The sequence below is a fragment of the Hirundo rustica genome, chromosome 18 (genome assembly GCF_015227805.2).
Source record: "Hirundo rustica isolate bHirRus1 chromosome 18, bHirRus1.pri.v3, whole genome shotgun sequence".
Lineage (NCBI taxonomy): Eukaryota > Metazoa > Chordata > Aves > Passeriformes > Hirundinidae > Hirundo > Hirundo rustica.
The window spans coordinates 520084-536702 of record NC_053467.1 but is presented as its reverse complement, the minus strand read 5'-3'; the positions used below and the strand labels follow the sequence as shown (position 1 = coordinate 536702).

At 61.6% G+C, this 16619-nt stretch overlaps 1 protein-coding gene across 5 annotated transcripts; it reads left to right on the top strand.

Moving 5' to 3' along the window:
- Positions 1–2: 2 nt before the first annotated feature.
- On the top strand, positions 3–15722 carry LOC120760893 (bMERB domain-containing protein 1-like). 5 transcript variants are annotated; one of them, XM_040081640.1, is made up of 9 exons: positions 3–1058; positions 1172–1208; positions 1548–1688; positions 7642–7762; positions 9754–9827; positions 12482–12596; positions 12727–12800; positions 14438–14591; positions 14997–15722. In XM_040081640.1, the coding sequence occupies exons 3-8, from the start codon at positions 1604–1606 to the stop codon at positions 14554–14556; spliced, it is 588 nt and encodes a 195-aa protein (XP_039937574.1). In that variant the 5' UTR covers positions 3–1058; positions 1172–1208; positions 1548–1603; the 3' UTR covers positions 14557–14591; positions 14997–15722. The 5 variants fall into 5 exon arrangements, with proteins under 5 accessions (XP_039937574.1, XP_058278889.1, XP_039937573.1 ...); XM_058422906.1 differs by having other exon boundaries at positions 3–1208; positions 1603–1688; XM_040081639.1 differs by having other exon boundaries at positions 3–1208.
- The last annotated feature ends 897 nt before the right edge of the window (positions 15723–16619 follow it).

Below are 16619 nucleotides of genomic sequence, written 5' to 3'. Positions count from 1 at the left end.
GTGAGTGGCTCACAAGCCCCGACACAGGCAGCTGCAAAAAGCAGAATATTTACGGAAACGCATATTTAATACGGCACACGCAAATGGCCTGGCGGTGTGTCACCCTGCCGTGCTGTGGGCTCGGCAGGAAGCGCCGGAGACAAGGAGAGGATTCCTGGGCGGTAATTCCTTTCTCTATATGCATCGATCCCGCGTTATCCGTACATCAGATGTTTGCAGGGTAATTAGCTCCCTCTCTTCCCGGCACCCATCCTCCGTGCCAGCACAATGCTCCGCTGGAATGGATCTATAGATAGAATTGTCCCCGCGCCGAGAATAGCTGGGACCTTTTTGTTAAGATGTTATCTTCTCCCAGGAATTCAAACACGAGCGGAGCAATTTCCATGTCAAGGATTTCTGCCGGTCTCATTATCGTGTGATACCTGAGGAGCAGAGCGCGTTAATGGGGGATCCGCCCGCAGTCAGGCTCATCCCCGCACGCAGCGCACCCGGAGCCTCTGTGAGAGGCACAGGAAGAGCTGCAATGTCTGAAATGCAGCTGCTGCCAGCGCTGCCCTCCTCAGAAGCCGATCACCTGGGTGAGCTGCGCCCTTTCCGCCTGCCTCAGCACGGCAGCAGCTGCTGGGCTCCAGCTTCAAGGAGGAGCCTTGGGGTGCCAGGTGCCCGTCCATCCTGGGGCTGTGGAGAGGGGTGAGTCCCCTCAATCAGCACCCAGTGTGTTTAATGGATTGAAAATATAAAAATAAACCAACCTCATTGTGCAATATTACTGCACTGACGCTCAGCTTTGGGCACTCCCTTAAATCCTGGCCCTTCACAGCACGAGCACATCTCCCTGAGGAGCAGGGGAAGATCCCACTGAATCTCCTCAGGCTCAGAATTCCAGGACCTGGGAGAGGGAAGAAGCCCAGGCTGCTCCTGTCCCGGATTTGCAGTTCCCTCTGCACAGTGGATTTGCCCAGGAGGATTCCATCCGACCCAGCAGATCCAGCGGTGTGTGGATGGCATGGGGGACTCCGGACTGTCTGATTTACTCCCGTGCTTCTATCAGGGATAAAGTGAGCGTATAAAAGGCATTAAATTCGAGTTCAGCCCCCAGCAGGTCCGGCTGCTCACAGCGAAAGTCACCCTGGAGAGGATTTGCCTGAAGAACTGATTGAAATATTTACAGGTTCATTTTCTCTGCGCTTCGGAGTGACCAAAACGAGGTGAGTCACTGCGGCCCGCGGGCTCCGGGGCTGCTGGGCGCTCAGCACTAAACAGTGAGAGGCAGCCATGGCTCTCCTTCCCTGCACATCCAAACACCCCACCCCACCCCTCAGCTGGGAGCCGGCCGTTCCTTACAGACCCAGGGCATTCCCGGGCTACTCCCTGGGGTGCTGGAGCTCCCTGTTTGTCATCCCGGCCCACGGCCCACCTCCATGGCCTCCTGCCTTTGCGCTGCTCCTGCATTTTCAGAGGAGTTCTGGAGCCAGGGGCTGCTGCTGCCTTTCCAGCCCAGAGCAGCAGCTCCCATGTCCTTTGTTTTTTCTCCTGTGTTTACACAGACGCTCCTGTCCTTTGCCTCCTCACTGTGTTTGTATTCCACCGTTATCCTCAAAGAATGAAGCACCATCTCCCTGGCACGTGTTCTGCTTCAAATCACGAGACTGGATCAAAAGTCTGGAGCTCCTCTTTGGCTGTCGGTGGTGGGAATTCCAAGATTTTGCTCAGGTTTGTGTTTCACTGGCTGGAGGTGAGGCTGCTGCCAGCAGAGCCCATGGGCTCTGGACAGGGGCTGATCCCCCAGACCCCTCCCTGGTGTCACTGTGCCCCTGCTCCCCAGCCAGTGGCACTTCCCAAAGTGTCCCTGAGCCCTTGGACCTGTGCCTGGGGACACCAGTGTCACCTACAGGCACCTCCCGGCCGAGAAGGGTCCCAGCAGGGACATCTGCGTGTCCCCTCGGTGTGATTTGGGGAGGGGGCGTTGAGGTGTGCCCCTCCACAGCTGTGAGCCCTCCTCCGGGAGCTCCGGGAGCACAAACCCCGGTGAGCAGGAGGGTTTGTAACCCACGCCTGTCCCCACCCGTGTGTGGGGCCACCGGGCCACCAGGGTCCTGCTCAGGTGGCCGCTGTCACCCCACTGGATGTCAGCCCTCGGAGCGTGGTTCAAGCTCTCTCTGCTGGGTTTTGCCGTGGGGAAAAGTTGCTGGGTGCTGTGCCTCACCCCCGGCACCCCGTGTCCCTCCCCCGTGTGCCCCAGAGCCTGGGCGCCTCCGGAGCTGCGCGTGTGGGGTGAAACGGCCCCAAAGGGGTCGGGACGAGCCGGGGGTGAAGCTGCGGGGGTCGGGGGCTGCAGGCGGGGGGCTCGGAGGGGAGGGAGCGGTGAGAGCGGAGGGAGCGGCGGGAGCCCCCGCCCCGGAGCGGCGGGGGGAGCTGTGCGGAGGGAGCAGCGGGATCGCTGGGAGCACCGGGAGCCGTGCGGAGGGAGCGGTGGGAGCGGTGCGGAGGGGGCGGCGGGAGCCCCCGCCCCGGCGGAGCGCGGCTCACCGGGCTGCGGATGGAGGGCAGCCGCGCTTCTCCCCGCTACGGATCCATGGAATCCACCCGCTGGCCGCCGGCCGGCTCGGGGCCAGGTGAGCGCGGCGGCACCGGTACCGGCACCGGCACCGGCAGAGCCCAGCCTCCCCCGGGGCTCGGGGAAATCCGGGCACCCGAGTCCCGGGAGCGGGCGGGGAACCGGCGGCTTCATCCTCCAAAGGGAGCCCAGCCGGGGGAACCTGGACCTGCACCGGCAGAACCCGGACCGGCACCGGCGGAACCCGGACCGGCACCGGCGGAACCCCGCGCAGCGACCGTGGGGACTGGGGAGGGATGGAGGGATGGAGGGATGGAGGGATGGAGGGAGGGAGGGAGGGAGGGAGGGAGGGAGGGATGGATGGATGGATGGGTGGATGGAGGGATGGATGGATGGATGGATGGATGGATGGATGGATGGATGGATGGAGGGATGGATGGATGGATGGATGGATGGATGGAGTGGCTGAGGGAGGGGACGGACGGGGAGAAGGGGCTGTGGGGGAGGAAGGGCGGCAGGGGGGTGTCTGGAGGGACACACCGGGGGAGCACGGTCACCTCCCGCTGCTGCTGCCCGGCTGGACACGGCGCCGCTGCGCTGCCGTGCGCGGCCCTGGGCACAGCGGGGCTCGCCCTGTCCTTCACTGCCCGTGCCCCTCTCTGCCCGGTTCCTCCAGCAGGACCCCGGCTGAGAGGAGCGAGCGATGCCGAGCAGGGGAATTGCCCTGAGCAGAGCCCTCGACCTTGGGCTGGGAGGGAGGGGAGGCACCTGCAATCCTCTGCTCTGGCTCCCCTCCGACCTCTCCCCTCCCTGTCCGTGTCTCTGCTCCCCCTTAGCCCCTCGCACACGGCGGGGCAGGGGAGGAGCGATCAGCCAGCTCCAGCATCCTGCTGGGCGCTGCTCGGGGGCTGTGAGGTGCCCATGAAGCTGCTCAGCTCCTGGCAGAGCTGTGGGAAGTTTTGGTTCTTTTCCTTTGTGCCTCTCCTGGCAGTGTGTCCTCCCCTACACCTCCCGTGGGGCTCTGAGCACCTGCATCACCCGGGCCCTCTGCTCCAGCAGCTGGGTGGCACCGGGGTGGGCCAGGGGCTGGCCTCAGGGTGCGGGGCAGCGCCTGGACATCCCCCACGGGTGTCCGTGAGCAGGGCAGCGCTGGCTGCGATTTTACTGGTTCAGTGCAGCGCTGGGAGCTCCCAGCTCCTGGGGACCTTGGCACGGGTGAGAACTTTGGGACGGGGGAAGAAGGTGGCAACAATCCCTGCCGGCTGTTTGGATGCTGCTCTGCTGCTTCTCCCAGCCAGGAAAGCTCAGACCAAGCCTGTGCAGCGCTGAGCTGCTGGAGCCTCTCATCCTGCTGGAGTTCAGGCTGGATGTCCCCTGTCCCTGCTGCTGGCAGGAGCAGGGGCTGACAGGGACAGGCTGGATGTCCCCTGTCCCTGCTGCTGGCAGGAGCAGGGGCTGGCAGGGACAGGCTGGATGTCCCCTGTCCCTGCTGCTGGCAGGAGCAGGGCCTGACAGGGACAGGCTGGATGTCCCCTGTCCCTGCTGCTGGCAGGAGCAGAGGAAAGCACACGTCTGAGTGAGAGGCTTCTTGGGATGGTGCCCCCCTAAAGAGCTCTGACCCCTCCACAGGGGGCTGTCAATCGATTTCCCGGCTTTAATCATGAAGAAAATTGCTTGAAACCCAGCCTGCGCTGTTGGCTGCGGTGACTCATCCCAGGCTGGCTCCTGCTGTCCAAATGTTTTGCCCAAACCATCTGGGATGGAAGTCTCTGGCTATTACACTCCTCATTAGAGCGGGCCCCTCCCTGGGCCGGGTGTGACGATCAGAGCATCTCCAGATTTCTGTCGCAGCTCCCTCCCCCTCCTTGGCTTGCGGGGCTGGAGGGGTGCCAGGCAGGATCCCTTTGGCTCAGGCGCTGCGGGGTTTCACTGTGGGGTTTTCTGTACGGCCGTGCTGCTGTGGGACAGCTGTGGGTCCAAAGGGACCCCTGTGGCACACTTGGGGGCGTCCCTGTCTGTCCCCAAAGGGAGATTTGGGTTGGGCTTGATCCCAGCTTTAATGAACACCCTGCCTTGGGTGTTCCTTCCCCAGGTGGTTGTTCCTTCCCCAGGTGCTCCCTCCCAGGGCTCCTGGGCTTCATTTTCCAGGAGTTTTCTCCTGGCACCCCCCTCCCTCTTCTTCTGCCCCGCATTCAGCAGCTCCAGGGACACGAGGGTCCTGTCAGGGCTTCTTGTCCAGCACCGACTGCTTTGGGGAGCGGTTCCCTGGAGTTCCTGAGGGGTGCAGAGTGCCAGGACCTGACCACAGCCGCTGAAGGGGCAGCCAAGGGCTGGCAGCCTCCAGCTGAGCCCTGGCTGGGCTGTGCTGTGACATTCCCACTGTCCCCACGTCACAGGACACTCCTGACCCGGTGAGTGTCCAACAGAAAGGTGACTGCAGAGCGATGAGGGCAGGGTGGTGCCAGCCACACCCCAGGGCTGAGCCAGGAGCTTCCCTGCCCTGGTGGGCACTGCCCAGGGGCTGGAATTACACCCCAGCCTCCTGCTGCAGCGGGGGGAAGCGACTCAGCCCTGCCACCTCCTCCCACCCCAGCCCTGCCACCTCCTCCCACCCCAGCCCTGCCACCTCCTCTGCTCCCAGCACTGCCACCTCCTCCCACCCCAGCCCTGCCACCTCCTCCCACCCCAGCATTGTCACCTCCTCCCACCCCAGCACTGCCACCTCCTCCCACCCCAGCCCTGCCACCTCCTCCCACCCCAGCACTGCCACCTCCTCCCACCCCAGCATTGTCACCTCCTCTGCTCCCAGCACTGTCACCTCCTCCCTTCGCCTGCACAGGCAGGGATTCACCTGCTCCCCTGGAATGGTTGTGCCAATGTTGTTCTGGGATGGGAGGCAGAAGAAGGGATGCTGGCAGCTCTTCCAGACCCTGGCACCCTCCCCTGGGAAATCCCTGGCTGAGAACCGTGGCCCAGCAGGGATCACAGACATCCCGGGTTATTCCCCCTGCTCCCAGGCCAGGAGTCACCGTCCCCAGCCCGGGCAGGCTGGTGTGCCCCTGGGGCTGGGGGCTGCAGGAGGGCCCGGGTTTATCTGTCTCTGTGTTTATTGGCACACCGGGACAGCCACCTGCCTTGTCACCCCCTCCTGGGCATGGAGGGGACGCAGCACTGCAGCTTTTGGGGACAGCTCTGGGGCAGAGCTGAGGTACAGCCCCAGGGGGTGGCTGTGCCACCTGCCCCTTCATCAGTGCCACCTGCCCCTCCAGCCGTGCCACCTGCCCCTCCAGCCGTGCCACCTGCCCCTCCAGCCGTGCCACCTGCCCCTTCAGCTGTGCCACCTCCCTCTCCAGATGTGCCACCTGCCCCTCCAGCCGTGCCACCTCCCTCTCCAGATGTGCCACCTCCCTCTCCAGCCGTGCCACCTGCCCCTCCAGCTGTGCCACCTGCCCCTCCAGCTGTGCCACCTGCCCCTCCAGCTGTGCCAGTACCTGCACATCTGCCAGCACCTGCCGTGGGCCCTGGGGCCATCCCCAGCTGCACCAAAACAGCCCAGACAGAGCAGCTTTGGGGCAGCAGAGCCCCAGAACGCTCGGGATGAGGGACCTCAGCCTCCCGGTCCCCTGGCAACCGCGCTGGGTCCCTTAGCAACCGCACGGTGATGCTGTAGCAGCCACAGGCCGGCGTCAGGAAACGAGGCAAAGAGCCCGGGCAGGAGCTGCTGGGGGCTCAGCCAGCCTCACAGCCTGCCCAGCCCTAGGGTTTGTCTGTCCTGACCCCGGGCTGGCTCCTGGGAGCACCCCAGGAACGGGGAGTGAGGGAGGAGCCACACCCTGGCACCAGCTGAGCGTGGCCTTAGCGCCTGGGGAGGGGGAGAAAACCTCCGAGGAATCCTCATGAGCTTCCAAGGCAGAAACAGCAGGAAACTCTTCTTCAAACTGCTCACACGAATCCAAACCTTCAGATTTTCACAATAAACCTTCCCAGCTGGAAGCTTTGGAAATAACGTCCCGCTCTGGGAATGGTTTCCCGAGCAGTGTTAGGTGATGGGGAGAGGACAGAGAGCGCAGAGTGTTCGATCTCGTGCCTCAGAGTTTGTCTCTTCCTGCCCTGTAAGCCTCAGCTCCTGCTGGGAATGCCCAGGCCACACACCCTGACACCTCCCAACATCCCTGCCTGGAGATCCCTGCTCGTGAAGGTCCCAAGGAAGCAGACTTGGCCTCTGAAGGAGGGTTTGGAAGGGTTTGGAATGTTGTCCCACAGCCTGGCTCTGCTGCAGCCCCTGTCCCCAGGATTAGCTGGGATGTGTGAAGGTGCTGCTGCCCGGCGCTGCTGACAGGCTCTGAGAGCCAGAGCAGGCTGGGAGCCGGCCTGGAGCAAATCCCCAGCTGTTCCCATAAAACTGGCCGAGAGTCCCTGTGGGATCCGCGCAGCGTCCATGAGGAAATCCGTGGGACAGTGTGGAGAAAAGGAGTGGGAACTGTGTGTGTGAGCCACAGAGGGGAGGCAGAGCTGCTGCCAGAGCCACGGACAGAGGTGGATGGGCTTTCATCCCATCCATCCCTCTCAAACATGAATTACAGCCCCTTTATCCCACAGCTCTCTGTGGAGCTCCCGCCTCTCACCCTGACCCCCCTTTCCCTGCCTCAGTTTCCCCAGGATGGGGCTGGATGTGATCCTCAGCACTGCAGAGGGTGAGGGAGCTGAACAGGGGCTGGGAAGGACGGGGCTGTGATGGAGGGGAGCAGCAGCAGGAATTTCACCCCCGTGCCTCGGCGGCTCCGAGCTTTGTGTGCCCAGGTTTGCTCCTGGCCATGCAGGAGGAGGGCGAGGACAGGCTCAGCTGTCGGTGCTGGAGGCTTCCGTGGCTCTGGAAAAAGAAAGGAACATTCCTGCCCTTCCAGTTTCCAGCTCCCTTGGCCTCCCGCTGCTCGGGGAGGGGAGACCCCTGGGGATGTGGGGCTCTGTCCCGGCTCAGAGCACGGAGCTGGGAGCGGGGGATGCGCCGCTGCTGCTGCCGCCGCTGCCAGGGCTGCCCGGGGGTCCCTCTGGTCTCCTGCAGGTGATTCCCATTCCTTTTCCAGAGGACGAGATCGTGTCCATGGCCGACTCCACCGCCACCATCGACGACATCGAGGGAGAGCTCTTCAGGATCGAGCGGATCCGGGAGATCCTGGTGCGCAGGGAGTCGGAGCTGCGCTACATGTGAGTGCCCGGCCCCCTGCCCGGGGCAGCCCCGCAGCTCCTCCTGCCCCAGCGCAGCCCAGCCCCGGGGCTGAGCCTGCTGAGGCCGCTTCCCGCCTCGCTTCCCTGCCAAAAGCCAAGGAAGTTTTGGGATAAGATTCTCCTGGCCTTTCAGACCGAAGCCCCTGTGCTGCAGCGGTGCCCACCAGCACCAGGGGGAACACGGGACATTTCCCATCAGATTTTATGTGTTTGGAGGAAGAGGCCCCACTAACACCCCTAGTTTGCGTTAATTTTTTAATATCACTGAAGGGCTGTAGCTATCCCAGCCCAGCACAAACTGGGATTTTGGCAAAGGTGACGTTTCCTGGGCTGAAGCTCTTCCTGTGCTGCCTCTGGTCCCCACTGGTCCCTGACTGCCCCACAGCCTGGAAATCCCTGGGGAAATCCAGTGTGAGTGGGGGCTTTGAGCTGCTTCAGAGGCTGGGATTTGGAGCCCCTTCGAGGCACAGCTCCCCCTGAACTCGTTGTTGAAGAGGATTTTTGGACACCATCAAAAGTGCAGCTCGTGAAGGCTTTCCATGGCAGCAGTACCTGCTCCTCCCAGGTGCTGCCAAACCCCATCTCTGGCGTTCCCTTAACCCTCTGCTTGCCTTCTCCCTTGGGAGCCAAAGGGAAATCTCCTGCAGAAGCCTCACGGTGGGCTTGGCTGCAGGAATGATCCCCTGGGTGCTGGGACACGCCAGGATCCAGGATTGCCTGCCTGGGAGCTTTTGGGTGCTCTGGGAACCCAGCCTCAGCTCTGCGGGGCCCAGGAGTGGGGCTGGGAAGGCTGAGAGCTTCCTGGGGCACTGCTGCTGGAGAGGGGGATCCCAGAGCGGATCCCAGAGCCGGGCTCAGCAGGACGGGCTGGGAGAGGGGGATCCCAGAGCGGATCCCAGAGCCGGGCTCAGCAGGACAGGCTGGGAGAGCAGGGGACCAGGGGCTGCAAGGCCTTTTCTGATTCCCCAGTGCAGTAAAAGGTGATGCTGGGGGCGGCTGGGCTGCAGGGCTCAGGGGGATGGAAAACTCCGGGATGTGCCGTGACCTCGATAATAAACCAGTGTTTGCTCCGTGTTGGAAGCGTCAGACTAAAACATTCCAGCGTTTCTGAGGTGTCTGTGCTCTGGAAAACAGCGAGGCACCAAATGCTCCTTTACGTGGAAAAGCAAAGGTCTGGAATTCCTGAGGGAGGTTCAGCTCCACCCTGGTCCCTCAATGCTCCCAGGGACACCCGGCTCTGGCTGACGCTGCCACAGGTGTCACCAGCACGGGTAGAAGCAATCCCAGCCCCAGCAGGAGCCTCCTGCGTGCTTGTCCCTGCAACCCCCTCCTGGTTTTAATTGAAAAGAAATTCAAAAAGAAAAAAATTTAAAAAAAATTTTAAATTATTATTCTCCCTATCAGTTTTTCCAGAATTGATTTCCATTTAAGTGCAATAATCACCCAGCTCTCGTCTGGCTGCTCATTTTCATTTCAGTCGGTGTGATCAGTTTAATCCCCAGCAATCTCTGCTCCCCCTGCGCCCCCCCCGGTGCTCTGCACACCCTCTCTGTTACGTTCTATGGTTCTACCTTTATTTAATTCTGCAGGAAGTTGGGATAAAAAAGATCATTTTCTATGGCGGCAGCTTCCAATTCTTTTTGGATTTGGGGATTATTTTGGGGTATTATTTTGGGGAATTCTTGGGGATTCTTTTTGGGGATTATTTTCTGGGACCAGGGGAAGCACAGCAGCCCTTGCCTGGTGGATGGAACAGGTTTTGATACAATTTTGTTATCCCTAAGGTAATGAAACTTTCTCTCTGCCAGCAACCAGCGCCCCAACAAAACCCCGGGATGAAGTGGGCTGGCATTCCCCACGGGAAGCCAGGGAAAGCTGGGGGGGCACAGGCGCTGCTGGGGGTTGCTCTGGGGGTTTTGAGCCTCTCCTCCCCCAGTTTCCCCCCAGAGGCTCCGTTCGTGTCCCCGCAGGATGGACGACATCCAGCTCTGCCAGGAGATCAGCCGGCTGAAAGCAGAGCTGCAGAAGCTGCTGGCGCTGCCAGGTGAGGCTGCGGGCGAGCTCCGGGGGACAGGGGAGGGCTGGCAGGGGACACGGGGCGGGCAGGGCACAGCTGGGCCCCTCAGAGCCCGGGGGGCCCTGGCAGGGGTCACCGTGTCACGGTGTGACAGTGTCACGGTGTCACAGTGTCACGGTGTCACAGAGTCACAGAGTCACAGTGTCACAGTGTCACAGAGTCACAGTGTCACGGTGTCACGGTGTCACAGAGTCACAGTGTCACAGAGTCACAGAGTCACCGTGTCACAGTGTCACAGAGTCACAGTGTCACAGTGTCACAGTGTCATGGTGTCACGGTGTCACAGTGTCACAGAGTCACAGTGTCACAGAGTCACGGTGTCACAGAGTCACAGTGTCACAGAGTCACAGTGTCACGGTGTCACGGTGTCACAGAGTCACAGTGTCACAGAGTCACAGAGTCACCGTGTCACAGTGTCACAGAGTCACAGTGTCACGGTGTCACGGTGTCACAGAGTCACAGAGTCACGGTGTCACAGTGTCACAGAGTCACAGAGTCACAGAGTTACAGAGTCACAGAGTCACAGTGTCACAGTGTCACCATGCCTGCTGTGCCCGGGCCCATCGCAGAGCCCAGGGTAGCCCTGGCAGGTGTCACCGTGTCACCGTGTCACAGTGTGACAGTGTGGCAGTGTGACAGGGTCACAGAGTCACAGTGTCACAGCGTCACGGTGTCACAGAGTTACAGTGTCACAGTGTCACAGTGTCACCGTGCCACCCTGCTGGCTGTGCCAGGCAACCTTCAGCATGGGGGCAGAGCCCAGGTGATGTTTAATATCCAGGTGTGTTTAACATCCAGGTGCTGTTTAACATCCAGGTGTGTTTAACATCCAGGTGATGTTTAATATCCAGGTGTGTTTAACATCCAGGTGATGTTTAATATCCAGGTGTGTTTAACATCCAGGTGTGTTTAATATCCAGGTGATGTTTAGTATTCAGGTGATGTTTAATATCCAGGTGTGTTTAATATCCAGGTGATGTTTAATATCCAGGTGTGTTTAATATCCAGGTGTGTTTAACATCCAGGTGTGTTTAACATCCAGGTGTGTTTAATATCCAGGTGATGTTTAGTATTCAGGTGATGTTTAATATCCAGGTGTGTTTAATATCCAGGTGATGTTTAATATCCAGGTGATGTTTAATATCCAGGTGTGTTTAACATCCAGGTGTGTTTAATATCCAGGTGTGTTTAACATCCAGGTGTGTTTAATATCCAGGTGTGTTTAACATCCAGGTGATGTTTAATATCCAGGTGATGTTTAATATCCAGGTGCTGCTCCCTTCAATAAACCTGGCTCGGCGGCCAGGCAGAGGCTTGGGAACATCCTCCATAAAAACAGGAGCTGCTCCAACACAGACCCAAATCTCCCGGGGGTTTTTAATCCCAACACCTTCCAGTCCATAAACCGAGACTTTCCCTGAACCAGGGCTCAGAGCAGAGATAAATTGGTGTTTTCTGCTGCTGGAGAAACGAGCCTGGCTTTCCTCCATCTGCTTTGGGCTTTCGTTTCTTGCCTTTTCCGCACTCCCAGACTCAGCTGAGAGCAGAAATCCTGCTCTTTCTGTCTTCTTTACGAGTTGACTCAGACCAGTCTGTGCTGGAAAAATCCTGCCCATCGCTGTTGTTGTGAGGCAGCCACGGCAGCCCCGGGCTGGGACAGAGACGGGAACACGTCAGTGCTCACTCAGAGCCCAGGCAGGGCTGGCCTGGAAATGTCCCTGCCACGGTGCCCGCGGTGGTTGGCATCTCCACCCTGCTCCTGGCCCTGACACCAGCCAGGGGACGAGCAGCTGGATCCTGCTGCTTCCTCCGCACTGGCTTTGCCCCCACGCTCAGAACTGGGCAGAACAGGGCAGGCCTGGCCTTGGTGGGAAGGAATGGCCCCTGTGGGTGTGAGCTGTGTTCCCTGGGTGTGAACTGAGCTCCCTGGGTGTGAGCTGAGCTCTCTGAGTGTGAGCTGTGCTCCCTGAGTGTGAGCTGTGCTCCCTAAGTGTGAGCTGTGCTCCCTGAGTGTGACCTGAGCTCCCTGGGTGTGAGCTGAGCTCTCTGAGTGTGAGCTGTGCTCCCTGAGTGTGAGCTGTGCTCCCTAAGTGTGAGCTGAGCTCCCTAAGTGTGAGCTGAGCTCCCTGGCGGTGAGCTGTGCTCCCTGGGTGTGAACTGAGCTCCCTGAGTGTGAACTGAGCTCCCTAAGTGTGAGCTGAGCTCCCTGGGTGTGAGCTGTGCTCCCTGGGTGTGAGCTGTGCTCTCTGGGTGTGAGCTGTGCTCCCTGGGTGTGAGCTGTGCTCCCTGAGTGTGAGCTGAGCTCCCTGTGGGTGTGAGCTGTGCTCCCTGGGTGTGAGCTGTGCTCCCTGAGTGTGACCTGTGCTCCCTGGGTGTGAGCTGTGCTCCCTGAGTGTGAGCTGTGCTCCCTGAGTGTGAACTGAGCTCCCTGAGTGTGAACTGAGCTCCCTGAGTGTGACCTGTGCTCCCTGGGTGTGAGCTGTGCTCCCTGGGTGTGAGCTGTGCTCCCTGTGGGTGTGAACTGAGCTCCCTGAGTGTGAACTGAGCTCCCTGGGTGTGAACTGAGCTCCCTGGGTGTGAGCTGTGCTCCCTGGGTGTGAGCTGTGCTCCCTGTGCTGCAGAGAACCAGAAATCCAACGAGGAGAAGCAGAGGGAAGAGGAGCTGGTGCAGCAGATCCACAAGCTGGTGGAAACGCGGGATTTCCTGGTGGATGACGTGGAGTTCGAGAGGCTCAGGTAACTGCTGTCACCCGCTGCATGCGCTGGGGACAGTGCCACCCGTCCTCTGAGCTGTGTCCTGCCTTCCCAGAGCTCCTGGGGGCCCTGCTGCTCCCTTCCCGAGCAGTAACCCAGCTCTTTGTCACAGGGAAAGGGAAGAGGACAAGGAGATGGCCGAGTTCCTGCAGAGCAAGCTCTCCCACAGCTACCTCCAGAGAGCAAGTGGGTGCTGACGGGGTTTATCCCTGGCACTGAACCTCCCTGGCCCTCGTCCCCTTTCCCAGGCACTCTGCCTCCGAGGTTTTCCTGCCTGGCACCGGCTCACCTGGAGGAGGGTGGGGAAACGTGTCGGGGGATGCTGGTGCTCGAGGTCACCCCGTGGGAACACCTGGAATCGGAACCTGGAATTGGAGCGGCTGTTGGGAATCCATTCCCACCTTGTCCTGTGGGAGCGGGGCTGGGGAGGGGCTCTCAGAGCTGACAGACTTCACCTGGCCCTGTGACACCGGCTCACACCTCGGGGGACACAGGAGGGACACCTCATCCTTCCCTGGGCTCTGTCACCTCCCCGGGGTGGTGGGAGGCATTCCCAGCCCTGGGGACACCCCAGGGCACCCACAGCAGTGTCCCATGGAGCTGGGAACACCCCAGGGCACCCACAGCACTGTCCCATGGAGCTGGGAACACCCCAGAACACCCACAGCAGTGTCCCCATGGAGCTGGGGACACCCCAGGGCACCCACAGCAGTGTCCCCATGGAGCTGGGGACACCCCAGGGCACCCACAGCAGTGTCCCCATGGAGCTGGGGACATCCCAGGGCACCCACAGCAGTGTCCCCATGGAGCTGGGGACACCCCAGGGCACCCACAGCAGCGTCCCCATGGTACAGGGGACACCCCAGAGCACCCACAGCAGTGTCCCCATGGTACAGGGGACACCCAGGACACCCACAGCCGTGTCCCCATAGAGCTGGGGACAACCCAGAGCACCCACAGCAGTGTCCCCATGGAGCTGGGGACACCCAGGACACCCACAGCAGTGTCCCATGGAGCTGGGGACACCCAGGACACCCACAGCAGTGTCCCCATGGTACAGGGGACACCCCAGGGCACCCACAGCAGTGTCCCATGGAGCTGGGGACACCCCAGGGCACCCACAGCCGTGTCCCCATGGTACAGGGGACACCCAGGACACCCACAGCCGTGTCCCCATGGTACAGGGGACACCCAGGACACCCACAGCAGTGTCCCATGGAGCTGGGGACACCCCAGAGCACCCACAGCAGTGTCCCATGGAGCTGAGGACAACCCAGGACACCCACAGCAGTGTCCCATGGAGCTGGGGACACCCCAGGACACCCACAGCAGTGTTCCCATGGTACAGGGGACACCCCAGAGCACCCACAGCAGTGTCCCCATGGAGCTGGGACACCCCAGAGCACCCACAGCAGTGTCCCATGGAGCTGAGGACAACCCAGGACACCCACAGCAGTGTCCCATGGAGCTGGGGACACCCCAGAGCACCAACAGCACTGTCCCATGGAGCTGGGGACACCCCAGGGCACCCACAGCAGTGTCCCCATGGAGCTGGGAACACCCCAGGACACCCACAGCAGTGTCCCCATGGTACAGGGGACACCCCAGGACACCCACAGCAGTGTCCCCATGGTACAGGGGACACCCCAGGACACCCACAGCAGTGTCCCCATGGTACAGGGGACACCCAGGACACCCACAGCCGTGTCCCAGGCTGCAGCAGCTGTGGCCCTGAGGGCACAGCCGCAGCCCCAGGGGAGCTGTGACGCCAGCCCCGGGCTGTGCCCTGGTCCCCAGGCAGAGGTGGATTCCTCTCCCCGCAGCTCCCGCCCGAGAGAAGAAGATGACATCGAGGGGACAGCAAACCTCGGCTCCCTACGTGACCAAGACGGGCCTGACCCTGCTCAAGGAGTGCTGTGGCTTCACCTGCTCCGTCATGTAGGGCGCTGCCAGCCCCTGGCACAGGACACGGCCGTGGTAGGGGCACATCCCGGCCCCGGCACGGGCAGGAGGGGCTTCCTTGGTGCTGGCCCTTCCCTGGAGCTGCTTGGTCCTTCCTGGAGAGCCCCACGGGGATGAGCCACGGTTTTGGGAGCGGGGATTGCCCAGGACAGCGGCACGGGGCTGAGCGCGGGGCCGCAGCACCCGAGTGACCCGGCGTGGGACCAGCTCTGTGCTAGGGTCCGGGGGCTGCAGCCTCTGGGGAGGATCCCCCGAGTGCCAGGGGGGATTTCAGCGTGGCCAGGGGCAGCAGGAATCACCTCAGGGCGGTGGGTGCTCCGCGCGGCGGGGCTGGCTCCATGGCCCCTGCAGGGGGAGGCGCAGGGGGATGGACGTGTGGCTGGAATTCCTGCTTTCCCACCTCCTGCCTGTGCTCCCCAGGTCTGCAGCCAGAGCCCACTCCCTGCTCTCCTCCGAGAGACCCAGCGTCCGTCATTGTCCACAATTCCCCTGCAGCAGCAGCCGCAGCAGCACCGAGGGCCCCCGGGCTGGCCGGGCGTGTCTGGGTGCTGGCACAGCCCCCGGTGTCACCACGTCCCACCTTGGCCCTGAAGCCGTGACAGCAGCGGGGAGCCCACGGCACAGGATGGGGCACCCCGCACCTGGGCTGAGGGATAGAAACCGCTTGGAGCTGCCGTGTGGGGACCATCCTGCTCCGCCCTGGGGGTGTCCATGGGGTGCTGTGGCTCCATCCTGGAGCTGATCCTGCCCTGGAGCCCATCCCACCCTGGGCGTCCCCCAGAGACTCTGCAGGGCTGCTTTGCTTGGCCCACGGGGATCTGCTTCGATCCACTCGCAGCAAAGGCTCCTCTCTGTCCTGCCTCCCCGGTGAGCGACCCAGCCAGGGAGTTTGGTGGGGCTGAGAGGGAGCCAGGGGCCGGGAAGAGCCCTGGATCCCAGACTTGTCCCCTCTGGACCCAGCCTGGGCTGGAAGCAGTGCTGGAGCAGGCAGGAGGACGGGCAGGCCGTGTCTGTGAGCCCCTCCTGTGTCCCTGAGGCTCCTGGGGGAGGTTCCGGCTGCTCCCTGGGCACATGGAACTGCTGGAACTGCTGGGGAAGGAGCCCAGCCCACAGGAGCGACGCTGGTCCATGTGCATTGATCTCAACCCAAACCAATAAATGTCTGTTGGAGGCTCCCAAGGCGTTTTCCCTGCTGGACCTTTTCAGGAGATGGCTCAGCTGTGACACGGCACCGTGGCTCAAGCGGAACAGAAACGGATCCTGAGCACTCGGGCTGGGCTTGGAGCTCCCTGGCCTGCCCAGAGCAGCTCCCGCTGCTGCTGCGAGAACCCAGCGCTTCCAGTTCTGCCTCTGACACACATTTCACTCGGGTCCCTCAGGGTCCTCCACCAGCCCTGGGGGACAGCCCTGTCCCCAAGTGTCCCTCACAGGACAGGGGACAGCCCTGTCCCCAAGTGCCCCTCACAGGGCAGGGACAGAGCTGCTCCTGTCCCGTGAGCTCCTGCCCGCTGCCACCAGCGAGAGGCAGCCACGTGGGTGACAGGGCGGCCACGGGTGTCTGGGGAGGGGACAGCTGAGTCACCTCTCAGGAGGGGTGCAGGTGATCCTGTCCCTTTGGAAATGTCGCAGCTGAGCGGAGATGTGAAGGCACCGAGGCGCAGCACGCTCTGTGCTCTGGGATGAGTCAGGAGCTGACGCTTCCAGAGCAGGCAGCAGCTCTTGGTGGCACCGGCAGTGTCCCTGTGACACCTCTGGGACCCCTGAGGGCTCACTGCCTCCCGCTTTCCTCTCTCCTCAGCTTCTGCGTATTCGGGCTCACAGAAGAGCAGGGAAGAGCAGCAGGAGATGAAAAGATGCCTTTTAATATTTTTCAGTCTGCAATATCTGCAGGGTTCTCTTTCATCCTGTCCTTTCCCTGCCCGCCCTGCTGCTCCCTCACTGGCAGGACAGGTTCTCACAGGGGTCGGCTGCGCTCCTTCATGTCCTCTGTGAAGTCCTGGAGGTCGTGGATAAACTGCCGGATCTAGGGTGGGAAAGGGAGAG